The sequence below is a fragment of the Cervus elaphus genome, chromosome 23 (assembly GCF_910594005.1).
Source record: "Cervus elaphus chromosome 23, mCerEla1.1, whole genome shotgun sequence".
Taxonomy (NCBI): Eukaryota; Metazoa; Chordata; class Mammalia; order Artiodactyla; family Cervidae; genus Cervus; species Cervus elaphus.
The window spans coordinates 12,829,302-12,844,034 of record NC_057837.1 but is presented as its reverse complement, the minus strand read 5'-3'; the positions used below and the strand labels follow the sequence as shown (position 1 = coordinate 12,844,034).

The 14,733-nt window shown below is 42.9% G+C and overlaps 1 protein-coding gene across 7 annotated transcripts in view; it reads left to right on the top strand.

Moving 5' to 3' along the window:
• The window catches only part of SFMBT2 (Scm like with four mbt domains 2), a 173,586-nt gene that overhangs the window by 107,594 nt on the left and 51,259 nt on the right, over positions 1-14,733 (top strand). For all 7 annotated transcript variants that reach the window (XM_043882854.1, XM_043882852.1, XM_043882851.1 and 4 more), the window contains 3 exons: positions 414-506; positions 1,736-1,883; positions 13,157-13,239. In XM_043882854.1, coding sequence (XP_043738789.1) covers positions 414-506; positions 1,736-1,883; positions 13,157-13,239 — 324 coding nt within the window. The remainder of the gene's footprint in view (positions 1-413; positions 507-1,735; positions 1,884-13,156; positions 13,240-14,733) is intronic.

Here is a 14,733-nt window from a genome sequence, read left to right as displayed (position 1 = left end):
ATTAAGCCTGCAGAAAATAATTAAATACACGATGAAGTGAAGCCAAAGTTGCTCAGTCGTGTCCGACTCTTTGCAACCCCATGGACTGTAGCCCGCCAGGCTCCTCTGTCCATGGAATTCTCCAGGCAAGAATACTGGAGTGGGTTGCCACTCCGTTCTCCAGGGGATCTTCCCAACTCAGGGATCGAACCCAGGTCTCACACATTGCAGGCGGATTCTTTACCATCTGAGCCACCAGGGAAGTCGAAAATACGTGGTATCTTGCCATAATTAGAAATCCAAAACTGGAGAGGGTTAATTATTTCAGTCTGTCATTGGTTGCCCACTAAAACATTCAAAGAAAGCATCTGGACAGTTACCAAGTTAATTTACAATACAAGTGCTTTTTCACAGTTTCAGTCTTTCTCCTGCAGGACCATGCAGATTTGAGAAGCCATTTCTTCACAGTTGGGATGAAGCTAGAGACTGTGAACATGAGTCACATTTGCCCTGCATCAGTGACCAAGGTGAGCATCCCTCCCCTGCTCCTGACCTCCACCTCTGAAGTGGATCACATCGTAAGTCTTTCTGTTCCAAGCCAACCCGAAGATATAGCCTCGATGCCAAGTAAACCCAGGAAAGAGCGCTTTCTTTGCAGCCCAGCCCTGTTCTTAAGCTCCCTTTTTGGTCACTTACATCATGGAGCGAGTTTGATCAGGTGCTTCCTCTTGTAATGGGTGGGTGAACATCACTTGTCCTCTGATAGTACAGAATGCAGACGCTTGTGTCTGTAGTGACTCGGAGGAAGATGCCGACGTGAAACTGAGTTTATAGCAGTGAACTCAGCCACTGAACACGTGCCACCTTCTCTTATTGACATGACACTGAGCCTACCATTTGTCTGTGCTCATGAAAAGAACTGCTGATAAGTTTGCATACATAGTCTTTATGCTAATAATTGGACTCCTCCTGCTACACTGATTATAGCCCATGTGATCTATTTTGAAAAGACTTGAAAATGGTGATAAGCAAAGTCCTATTTCCGGAGTGAGGGGGTGGAGAACACTTCACTTCCTTTCTCTCATCTGCTTTCACTGATTAAAGGAAAAGTCATACATCTACAATTTGCAGATTTAAAATGAAAGTACCATTTCATGTAAAGACATTTTTATTAATGAACTGATAGTCTTTTAAGATTATAATTTCCCTTCCCCATCAAAGAAGTCTCAGTGGACTCACCTACCCTAACATCTAAAGTATGTGTTTCTACTTTAAATACACACACACACACATATACATACATACATACACACACACACACACACACACACTATTTCTTGGAGGAAGAGATGTCAACCCACTCCAGTGTTCTTGCCCGAGAAATTCCATGGACAGAGGAGCCTGGTGGGCTGCAGTCCATGATGTCACAAAAGAGTCAAACTCGCCTGAGGAACTGAGCACATCCACTATTAATATCATTTTATAAATGGTGGCAGAATCCAATACACTTAGATTCTAGCCAACATGCATTTTAGTTCCATTAGTATGACCAAAATGATCAACTTAAACTTTTTCATGACTGGACCACTTTAAGAATACATATTGAAAGTTATTGCTGCAAGTTATTGGCAGTTATTGCTGCGACCATTTGGGTGAAATATATTTACTTCATTTGAAAGCTGTGCCAGTCTTCCTTTGGAGCATTATTTGTTCATCTCAAGGAATTAACCCTGGGTGCTGTTGTCTTTTCTTTCAGGTTTTTAACAATCATTTTTTTCAAGTGACTATTGATGACCTCAGACCAGAGCCTAGTAAACTCTCGATGTTATGCCATGCGGACTCTTTGGGGATTTTACCAGTACAGTGGTGCCTTAAAAACGGAGTCAATCTCACCCCTCCCAAAGGTTTGTGTTTTGTGAAAGTTGACAGCGTTTGGGTGGTTCAGGAGGACTTGTATTGTCACCAAAGCGATGCCTTTGTTGATATGAAGATGTTTATGCCATAAACATTTTGGATGCAGTGGGAAAACAGTGTGTTTCTTGGTTAGCTTGCCATAGGGTCTGTTGCAGCTCCTTGGGGCTTCCCAGGTGGTGCTAGTCGTAAAGAAGCCACCTGTCAGTGCAAGACACAGAAGAGATGCAGGTTTGATACCTGGGTTGGGAAGATGCCCTGGAGGAGTACATGGCAACCCACTCCAGTACTCTTGCCTGGAGAATCCCATGGACAGAGGAGCCTGGAGGGCTACAATCTCTGGGGTCACACAATTGGACCCAGCTGAAGTGACTTAGCGCGCGCGTGCACACACACACACCCTCCATTCCCTGGGGAGGCACCACACACACACACACACCCACACACACACACCCACACACACACCCCCCTCCATTCCCTGGGGAGGCACCACACACACACACACACACACACACACACACACACACACACACACCCACACACACACCCACACACACACCCACACACACACACCCACACACACACCCCCCTCCATTCCCTGGGGAGGCACCACACACACCCACACCCACACACACCCACACACCCACACCCACACCCCCCTCCATTCCCTGGGGAGGCACCACACACACACACACACACACACACACACACACACACACACACACACACACACACACCCCCACACACACACCCACACACACACCCACACACACACACCCACACACACACCCCCCTCCATTCCCTGGGGAGGCACCACACACACCCACACCCACACACACCCACACCCACACACCCACACCCACACCCCCCTCCATTCCCTGGGGAGGCACCACACACACACACACACACACACACACACACACACACACACACACACCCCCTCCATTCCCTGGGGAGGCACCACACACACACACACACACACACACACACACACACACACACACACACACACACACACACACACACACACACACACACACACACACACCCCCTCCATTCCCTGGGGAGGCACGTGATCCTGGCACCTGTGTTTCTGCTATGTGTTGAGAGAGGGTACAGAATTGCCAAGTGATTGGGATTTAAAACTTGAACGTGTCTGAGCTGTGGCTTTAAAAAGGCAGCAACCTGCTAACGAGACGTTTCTTTAAAACTGTATTTCAATAAGTTGACTTTTCCCCAGAGCCCAGTTGCTCTCAGATTTTCAGTGCTTTGTTTCCATAAGACATGACAGTAATTAAGTTGGGAACCAGGTTACATTCAAGTCCTCTTAAATTGAGATCCATAAACCATAGTATCGGTGAGTACCATGCTGTACTTTACAGATGTGATTTCTTATCCTTGGAGTTCTAAGGTTTATCCAGGGAAGATGCAGAGAGATGAAAGGTGAGAAGATGGATAGGAAAAGAAAGGGAATGAAGGAAGAGAAAAAAACAATAGGAAACTAAAGTTCCAGGGAGATTTTGACAGATAATCTCAAATAAAACAGGGCTTTTGTGCTCATCTCTTCAGATCTCCGGAGATTGGGTCCTGTGTGCATCTGTTGTGTCCCACCTCACTTATTGTGGAATGACTATACTCTGCTGGGCTTTTATCCTAACTCATCCTCCAGTGTCCGCCCCACAGAAGAGATGCTTTTGAATTATTTCCATCTCAGCCCTTGCTTCTTCTCATTAAAGTTCTGTAGTAATGGAATTCAGCCTGATTATAATGTTTCTCCCAAACACTGCTTCCCCTGTTTCCAGTGCCAAATTCATTGAGTCCTCAAAATGAGGATTTCCCTACAGGGAAACTTAGTTCCAGGAGTTTATGTAACCTGCCCAGGACCCCATGCTTAGTAACAGGACAGGAGGTCAGGCTCCAGATTCTTTGCTCAGTTATGGGTGGTGAATATTAGGATTACGTGGCCTCCGTCTTTGTGCCCATTTGGGTGCCCGTGGGTGACTACAAATCAGTGTGCTTCAGTTTTCAAGACTGGTAAATGGGGGCACCCCTGGTCCTCCACAGGTACTCTATAGCAGGGGTCCCTGACCGCCAGGATCTGATGCCTGATGATCTGAGGTGGAGCTGATGTAATAATAATAGAAATAAAATGCACAATAAATGTAATTCACTTGAATCATCCAGAAACCATTCCCCCAACTCCTGGTTCATGGAAAAATTGTCTTCCGTGAAACCAGTCTCTGGGGCCAAAAAGGTTGGGGACCTCTGCTATATAGAATCAAAGACGTGATACAAATCCCAGTGGTTTTATAATTCTTTACGTGACAGTACAAATTCTATGTTGTGTACGTGTATGCTAGCTGCTTCAGTTGCTAAGTTGCTTCAGTTGCGTCTGACTCTGTGATACCCTATGGACTGTAGCCCACCAGGTTCCTCTCTCCATGGGGATTTTCTAGGCAAGAATACGGGAGTGGGTTGCCATGCCCTCCTCCAGGGGGTCTTCCTGACTCAGGGATTGAACCTGCCTCTCTTATGTCTTCTGCATTGGCAGGCGGGTTCTTTACCACTAGCACCACCTGGGAAGCCCAAGTTTTCTGTTATGAACCATCTACTGGTTCAGGCAAGAGAAGTCTTTTCCTTCTGTGAAGTGTCAGCGGCTGGCCAGTTGTAGAGTTGGAAAGCCCTCTGGCCATCTTTATTTCTTCCCAACTTCTAATCAAAGTGTGTGTGCAGATGAGTCTCTTGTCATTGAAGAAAAATGTCATAGATGTCTAAAATGTTAATTGTTTGGACTTGGAAAATTTCTAGTTTGTTCGTAGAAAAATAGGATCATTTAAGAATTTTAAAAATGAGTTGAGTATTTCCTCACATAGTTAAAAAAAAACATAAGAAAAACATTTATATCTGCATTTTGGATGTTTGATTGATGGATGGTAGAGGTTTAACATTTACCAGGGTCTTGAGAATTTTTAAATATGTTTCCAAAAAGAGATTATTCACCTAGCTTGGAGCTTTACTAGTAAAATAAATGTGCCTGTTTTGATAATTGCATTTTATGATATTAAGAAAATTGTTTTATATTAATATAATTGAACTCTTAAATGTGCAGTGAAATGATGGTACAAATTTTTTTATAATATTAAATATTTTTATATCTTTAACTTTTTATACCTCCCCTTCAGCCATAATTATCGCTTCTCTGTCACCTAAGTATTTGTGATATTTGGTAAAATGAAATTGTCTACATGTAGTCTTCCAGACGGCTCCTTCCACTGTTAAAATTGAAGCATATCTTTTCCAGGAGGAATGTTTCTCTATTGGTATTATGTATCATTTGTAAAATACTGAGTAATGATGATGAGTATCTTCCAATAAGAAAATCTCAGTGATAATTAGTTTTTAAACCCTTAAAGCAAGAAGTGATCCATCAGTAATCTTCAGGTGTTGTCTTTTGGCTGTAGGACCGTTGTCTTGAAATGGTAGAGCTTTTACATGTAGAGCTTTTATATAATCCAGTAAGAAGAAAAGCAAAAACTTATATAGGTTTATAAATACGAGTAGATACTTCATGATAATAGAATCATCCCTTTTATGTGAACTCATCATAAGAAGAGAACTGCCCAGTAAAGTCATACTGGGATGGCATGGATTTCTCAGATGAAGTGGATATCCAAAAGAGAAAGAAAGAAGCAGGTCTGTTTTGATGGAGTGTGGAGGGACAGGTTCTCTCAGACTTGCTGGCAGGAATACAGGTAGGTGCCAACTGTACGCTAGGTAGTTTGGGAATTTTTACAAAATTACAGATGCATTTAGCTGTTGACTTACCATTTCCACTTCTGGGAATTTCTCCTAAACTTACAATGTACCGATAATATGCATGAAAGTTTGGTTATTTTTGCAGCATGATGTGTAATAGCAAAAGACTTGGGAAAACCCAAGTATGGGATTGGTTAACTCAATTTTAGATGTTTATATAATGAAAACTGCAGTTGTTGAAAAGAATGAGGAAAATCTCTCCGTATTGACATGAGATGCTTTACAGGATATGCTGTGAGCGGACCGATCGATGGGTTATAGTGCCATGCCTTTTTTGCTAGAAAAGAGGTTAGTAAGGATTATATATTTTAATATTTCTTTATGTATTGCTGCGTTGGGTCTTAGTTGCAGTGGGCAGGTTTTCCTCTGGTTGCATAGCACGGGTCTAGTTGCTCTGTGGCATGTGAGATCATAGTTGAGCCCACATTCGCCTGCATTAGAAGGCAGATTCTTAACCACTGGATCACCAGGGAAGTCCCAGGATGTGTATTTATGTCTGCACATATTCTTGTAAAGAGAGTCTGTAAGATTACATAAGAAATTAATGAAAATGATGACTTATATTTGGGAGCGTAGGGTATGGAGGTGGCGACCAGGGCAGATAGGAACCAGACTTTTAACAGAATCGTTTTTAAGTCTTTCTATTTTTTATTTTCTCTTTGCTCTAAGTGAATGTTTTATTTATTCAAAAATGATCATATATTGTTATAAAAGGGTTTTTATAACTGAAAGTGGTATTAGAGATTTTCTCATCACCTCCAATCATTGTATATGTGGAGAAATTGAAGTTGAGTTGTGTTAAATGTTTTTTTAAGTTTTTTTTTAAGTCTCAGGGCTGAACTTGGCATAAAACCCCCAGTTGAGTGTGTTTTCGGTATGACCACCCTTTGTTGCCGTCCTCCCCCGGCTGGGTAAGCCCACCTTTCTTAATGCCCCGCGGCATCGGGTGGCCTTGTGCAGGGCGGAGCCATGTAAGCGCAACGGGACTCGCCCGTGACTGGATGCTCTGTGTCAGAGCATTTGGAGACTTTCAGCTCTAGAGAATAAAGTTTCAAGTGTTTGCAGTTAAAACAAAGATACAGCTTTAATTATTGAGCTCCCTTACCACTTGGGGCTTCCATGGACAGAGGAGCCTGGCAGGCTACAGTCCATGGGGTCGCAAAGAGGTCGGACACGACTGAGTGACTAACATTTAATACCAGTTGGGGACACTATATTGACTATGTATTTACATGTGTCATATATGTAGTAAAGTATTTTTATTCTTGTAATTAAAATGAATTAAAATTGAGAGATGCTGGTGGTCTTGATAGTGGTTTCTTGAGATAACTTGTTACGTGCCTTATGTATCAGCGCCTGGTCTGGCAATCATGCTGTTGGATGCTCCCCAGCACCCTTCTTTGCTCTAATAATGTATGGAAGTTTGTTGTCTTTAACTTGAATTCTGAGAGTGTCTAGGATTTATTATTTTTGTTGTCATTGTTTAGTTGCTCTTTTGCAACCCCATGGGCTGTAGCAGCCCGCCAGGCTCCTCTGTCCATGGGATTTCTTAGGCAAGAATAGTGGAGTGGGTTGCTGTTTCCTTCTCCAGGGGATCTTCCTGACCCAGGGATCGAACTCCCATCTCCTGCATTGGCAGTCGGATTCTCTACCGCTGATTCTTTACCATGGAAGCCCAAGATTTATAACACGTTGAAACGAGTTCATATGTTTTCTTGTAGGTATGTTTTCCATGAAAGCATTACATTGTTTAGATTTCTGTTAGAACCATAAACACTGCATTGAATTACAACAGGTCTGAATCCCAAAAGAGAGTAATGCACTCATTCCCCAGTGTGAAACAGCTGATGAAACAAGACACCTGGTGACACAGGAGATGTGCAGACAACATACGTCCCTACTCACATTATTTTGACTCCATTCCTATTTAAAATAATCTGCCGCCAGATTCCAGATATAAATAGTGTAAGCTAGAATGGATCGAAATTTTTTAGTGTTGTCTCCATCTGAGCAGGTGCATTCTTGGTAGGCAAAGGACAGAATCTTGGCGATTTTACTCCATTCATTGCAACCCAACAAATAGCGATTCAGTGTTATAGCCACTTGGAAAGGGGATCAAACAAATAAATAAATCAAGAAGGCAAATATGCGTATAGGTTATCAACCGTGACTTGCTGTGTTTAAATCATTTCATTAACCTCCTTGGTGTGTAACATCCAAGGTTAGGCACAGAATCACACCCCCCAGGGGATCTTTGCAGAGCATGTGAAGCCTGTATATTTCTGCTGTAAAATGTGCAAGCAAAAGCTAAAGTAAATCAGTTATCTTTGCACTTCGTCTCTCCTATTTGTCCATCTTAGTAGACACAGAACACAGTTTAAGAAGTAAAGGTATTTTTCAATGATTATCAAGACACATGGTGATGAACCCTAATTGGTATTCTCTTTTCCAGACATTGACTGTCATCTCCTATTTCAGACATTCCAATGGGGGCAGAAAATAATAAACACACTCATGGACCTCCCACCTTGATTGAAAAGAGGGCTACCACTTTGCCATATTTGATTCCGCTTTTTAAACAATGAAATAGAGCCCTGTGGATATTATTGAAGACCCAGTCGACCTTGACTCTTCTGTTTCACGCCCCTGTGTGATCTGTCAGTGAATCCACTCCATATTCTCAAGGTCTGACTAGGTGCCATCATGACCGTGCTCATCCCAGTTGCCACCAGGTCTCCCCACTCTTTGGGTGGATTTTTAACATCTGAAAACATTCCTGATTGTTGCAAGCTAAGCATCCCTCTTGCTCGCTTCTCCTGAATTTACTTTGTTCTTCAAGATTCTTAAGCTAGTTTTGCCTTTGACAGTTGACATTTATACGATATCAGACTCCATTCTGGGGACATATCTACATCTCCTAACATTGTTTATGAATCAGAATAACACTTTGAGCCTGACTGCCGACTTAGAGTGTGCGTGTCACACTGTGACCTTCCATGCATTAAATACTTCTCACCATTTATTCTAAAAGATAAGGACTTTGGATAAGGCTGGTGTTTATACTAACTGGACTTACTTGTTTCCCTCCCCCATCTTTCCTTGTTTTTCTTTTTCTGTGCTATTCTATGAATGTAAAAACAGATTAATTCAATTGGAAATGAATGTGTAAATTTTCAAGATTGGCAGCTTGAAAGGTCGTGAAAATGAATGTCAACTAAAAATATGGAGGGAGGTGGTGGATTTCAAAGGCAGGGATTGCTCTTTTTTAAAAAAAAAACACAGTATAGGAGCTTTTACTCCTGTGGTCCTTTTTTTAAAAATTCTTTGAGAGAGAGAGAGAAATCTTTTTTTAAAGCCTTGCCCTCCCCCCATCCCAAGTCCCTGGCTGGCAAGGGACAGAAAACTGCCGTGATTGCCTCAGGATTGTCCCGGTTCACTTCCTGGTGGTGGTGAGAGCGGTAAGTCTCTTGTAATTGGATACAGTCCGGATTCTGTTAGTAAAGGAGAAGTGGAAGGCTGACATGTTGTGTTACTGAATTGATTATCTTTGATTATCTTTTGAAATAGAGCAAAGATGCTATGCCTTCAACATGTTTTTATTATTGAAATAATTCATGAACATGAGTGAAAACTTAGAAAATGCAAAGAGGTAAAAGTATCCAGAAGTCCTACCACTCAGATAATGATTGTGATATTTCCTAGTAAGTTTTTCTTACATTTCCTCTAGTCCTTTTCTTTGCATATTTTAATGTCAGTTTGATAACTCTGTATATGGTTACAGCAGTCTTTTCATCTAAACTCAGAATAATCATTTTTTCTATTTTTGGATATAAAAATCTTTTTTTTTTAATCCTCAGAATTATCACTAATAATGCCATTGTATCTTCATGTATCACATTTTATAAGTTTGAAGGGGTTTGTTTTTATGGGCTACATTCCCAGAAATGAAATTGTTGTGTCAACGTTCATGGACATTTTTACTGCTAAGTTCTATTTCAGAAGAATTGTCCACTTGCACAGCCAGTAGTAAATGTTTGCAAGTGGAGCTGTTTTATGTCAATTAATTTGTATCATAAGGAAATGGGTCATCGACCTGTTTCCTTCTGGACCTGTAACAGTTGGAACTTCATACAGAATAAACACTAATTAAAGCTTAAATAACCCTGGTGATGGAGGTTCAACAGTCTCTGATGGCAGCTCATTGCAAAATTTAATAGCCCAGGGGGTTTTGATTTCCTTTTATTTTCTTTTCCTCTCTGCTATTTTCCTCCCTCCTGGGTTTAAAACATGCTTTCCTGGCTACGGTTAAGCCTTAGTACTTCTTGTTCTGTCTTTGTTGATTAATGAGTATAATTGACCCCTGTTGTCTCTATTATACAAGCCGCAGCAGTTTGTTTTTTAATGTAGCAGTTATTTTCTGAGCTGTCACAAAAATGCTTTACAAAGCGAGCTCATTATCAGTCCAAAGGAGAAGAATTTCAAGTGAGACAGTGAATGAAGGTCTCTTAAGAGAAAGAGGAGGAGGAGGAGAAGTTGAAGTTGTTCAAATGTTCAAAGAAAGGAGAGAGTTCTGGGGGCAGGAAAGCGGCTTATTGCTCGGGTACCCAGCAAAACTTGGATATATCCTGAAATTAGTAGAATAAAAATCACTCCCTGTAGAGTCTTGGCAACTGGATATAGAAGGACTGAATGCAGGTCTAAGAAACCGTGAGTCCAGCGTTTATGGGGAGGATTGAAATCCATTAGAGGTTGGTGGTTATGAATGTGATAGATCACCCAGCTAAAAGTCTTTCTGTACGAGGAATAGAGGTGATCTGATAAGTTGGAAAGTTTTATCTGAACAAGATACTAACCAAACCGAATACCTAAATTTGATGTTATTTCAGAAAATGTTTTGCTATTCATTTATAATAGTTCCCCCCCGCCCCCCCCGCCATTTCTCCCTTCTCACTTTACCCCACGATCTTGATGAGATTTTCTTTTGCTCACAAACTAACCCAGAATGCAGCAGAGGTCCAGGGAAGAGAAATGGAACAGAAGGAGATCTTGACTTTAACACAGCCAGTCTGCCCTGGCCCTAAACAAACAGGGCCCTTCTGTTGTAGGACTCAGCTTGTCCCCAGCTGTCCGGTTGAGAGCTCTTCTAGGGAATGTCTTGCTATGTAACCTATCTTCAACCCGTTGCACATTTCTCTAGGGGAAGAGACGGGAATTCACCACAGAGGGAAGGGAGAGTATCCTACTTGGCAGTAATAAGTGGTAATAGTGGCTCTGAGGCAGGTAATGCTACAGCTGGAGGAGACTTAGTGCTTCTCTGGAGGCTTAGTCAGTAAAGGATCCACCTGCAATGCAGAAGGTGCGGGTTCAATCCCTGGGTTCAGAAGATCCCCGGAGAAAGAAATGGCAACCCACTCCAGCCTTCTTGGGAAAATCCAGTGGGTGGGGGTGACTGGCAGGCTACAGTCTATGGGGTTGCAAGAGTTGGACTCGACTTAATGACTAAACCACCACCAAAGGAGACTTTGACGATCATTTCTTCATTTTGTGGATTAGAAGATAGGGAAGGTCAGGTACAGAAGACTTAATTGACTCTGACCTTGGTTCATTCCAGTCCTGTTAGAACTGGGTTTTAATCTAGTTCTCCTTCCTGGTTCAGTACTTTTCATTCAGTGTTCAGCGAGGGAATGTCTCACCAGCTTTTAGTGACTTCTCACCGGCTTTTAGGTGTCTTTTAGTAAGTTTTTCCATTCTTACATATTCATGCAAAGATTTGATCCAAAACAATCCCAGAGAAAGTACTTGAAATGGAAGATTACCTTGATTGTAAAGAAAGTCGCAGTACCTTACTTAAAACACATTTTGTTTTGTTTATGAATAGTCAGAAGGAAGTTGGTTTGGTTGCTTCCAGAAACCAGAACCCTCTGGCTGGAGGGGCAGCTCTTGGGGGAGGGCATGTGGAAGAACGTGCAGAACATCTTCATAACTAGCCGCAGAGTACCCGGCATCTTAGGACTCTGAGACGTCTCGTCTTCTTGCTTGAGGAACTACCACTCGTTACGGGGATGTCTCAGGAACAAGGTGGGCAGGGACAGGCTCTGCCACTGATGGTGGGGAGGGAGGGTCAAGGCTTAGTCCCCGGATCAGGAAGATGGCTGCCTTCTTGGTTAATCCTCACCCTCATCTTTAAACCAATTGAGTACCTGGAGTTTACTTAATGAAAAGTATGCTATCTTGTACACATGTAAGTTGGAAGCAAACAGTATCTTGAGTTCCTTCAGTGTGGGAATTTCTGTAGTCTCTGCAGCTGTGGGATTTAGTAACAGAGTTCCCCACGTTAAGTGAATTTGCAGGTGCGGAATTTATGATGATGATACAGGGCAAAGAAGTCAGGAGACTTGGGTTAAGAATATACTTAAGAAATCCCTTCCAGATTTATTTTATGTATACTTGGACCAGTGAAGAGAGAACCGAAAATGATGGTTATAGGGACATTTGCACACTTTCAGTTAATCCTGATTGGTGCTGTATTTTTTTTTTTTCCAGTTGTCTTCCTGTGTTTATAGGAATGCAGTTGACACTCACATTAAGAGATATTTTCCTACCTAGGTTCAGTCATATACTCAACATTTCTTGTTTTATGTTTTAAACTTCTCATATGTATTGTCCTGGTGGTCATGATGGATCTATATATATATATATTGTATAATTGTAGCTCTCCCCACCCCCAGATGAAATGAATAAAGGAACACATTAAATTTAGTACATATGAATAGCTGGTTCTCAAACTCCCCAGCATCTCAGATGTGCCCGCAAAACTCCCCCCAGAGAGGCCCACCTTCTCGGGTCCTCGTTTTCCTTCCTTTTTCATCAGTTCGAAGGCAAGGTTTATTCCTCCCCCTTTCCATATCTGTGGAGGCTTTCTTGCTACAATATCAACTTACTCTTTTGCTATTTGTCTTACCTTCTGCTGCTCTTTAAAGGTTATTCCTCTCTAGTGGTGTTTTCTAATAAAATCTCACGGTTTCCATGAAGATGTTGAGTTGTAAGCTCACGGGAACTCAGAGTTGATGAGAAGGCATGTTCATGTCTTTGTGCACAATGCTGTGTGCACGTGTGTTTTGTGTGATACTCTGATCTGCTCTCCCCAAGGCAGATCTACCTCTCGACCTGTGATGATGTGGGCAAATGCCCTCCTTCACCTGGTTCAGGCCCTGAATTATGGTAATGATGGTGCCCCTTACCTGTATTTAGTTAGTACTTTGCACTTTCTACAGTGTTTCATTCGGCCCTCATAAACTACGACATGTTGTCACACTTGAGAAAAGGGCCTCACATTTTGAGCGGGTCTGAAGTTGCCCGTCTTCCTACCTTAACCCTGATGCCCTGCAACGCTTTTCTTTGGTCTAAGACGTGGCTCAGTTGACGGGTTGGATCTGTGTTTGTCACACAGGTTACTCTGGCCAGGACTTCGACTGGGCGGACTATCACAAACAGCATGGGACAGAGGAGGCACCTCCCTTCTGCTTCAGAAACGTAAGACACCTGCTTCTTGCTGCTCGTTTTCTCACGTATGTTCCCCACCTCGAGTTGCACGTGCTGTGTAAGTTGCTTCCTGTTTATTGACCGTGGTGGGCTCAGAGTGCCACCCTGCACCAGGAGCCTAAACTTCATGTTGGTCCTGACAAGTCCTTTCTGCCCTTGTATCAGTTGGGGCGATGATGGCAGACTGGAGACGAAACATGCTGTAAGTTTCTCTCTCCCCGGTGGATGGTCCAGGTTATTTCCGATCAGCTGGCAGGAGGAGGACAGAATTTGGTGGACAGCCGGCCACCAGGGCCCCTGTTAACTGTGGACCTGGGCCACGTAGGGCTTCCCTGGTGGCTCAGTGGTAAAGCATCTGCTTGCCAATGCAGGAGATGCGGCTTCAATCCCTAAGTTGGGATGATCCCCTGGAGGAGGAACTGGCAGCCCATTCCAGTATTCCTGCCTGGGAAATCCCGTGGACAGAGGAGCCTGGCAGACTCCAGTCCATGGGGTTGCAAAGGAGTCAGCCACAACTGAGCACCTAACCACCAACAGCAGAGTGTGGCCTGTGGGATCTTAGTTCCCAGCCCAGGAATCAAACCTGTGCCCCCTGCATTTAGAGTGTGGTGTCTTAACCACTGGACTGCCAGGGAAGTCCATGGAGTACAATATTGATAAGTTCATGGAATGGGAGACTCTCTGCTCCTGAGAAATAATGTTAAATTATGTTCCTAAATTTTTTTATTAGATTAAAGTAATAAGATACTAAATCCAACACTTTTCCGTCGTGCTTACTTTAAGCTACCTATTCAAATAGAGCTTTTTGGCACAGTGACACATGAAATAACTGTGTGTGTGTATTCAAACATGTGTGTACTTGCTTAGTTATAGGAGTTTCTTGTACAAAATAGTTTATAAACTATTCATTGAAACATAGGAACCGAAAAGGGATGTGAATCATCTCCAACTTGAGAATGAGGCACAAAGGTATAGCCTTGTATGTTGAACATGGATTTAGTTTTGAAAGTTCATTTGTTATGCTAAGAATGAAGACTTGGCCCTCCCGCCAGGGACTGTGCCTACTGCGGAGTGTCGCGCTCCCACACCGAAGCTGAGTCTTCCAGCACGTGCTCCTAGAGCTGCTGATTCATTGCTGCCTCAGGATAATTTATCCTCCAGGGACTCGGTTGGCAGCCCTTTCTGTTGGGAAGAGCTGGCTTAATAGAGAGAAGCTCAATACTGAGCGTAAATCAGAATCAGATTTGGGGAAATTAAGTAGGTTGATGACGAGGTCAGCTTGTGCTCATAAATACAGAAACACATCTGTGGCAGGGCTGGAAATCAGGGCTCTGTATGTGATCCGGTGAACTCCTACTGGGTGACATTGCCTTTCACGGCATTGACAGAGCTGTACGGTGGGTGTGTGGGTGTGTGGTGGGGGGTATGGAGACAGCTGTGCCACCAGCCAGCAGAGGACAGCAACTGGTCAGCTCTGAAGGCATG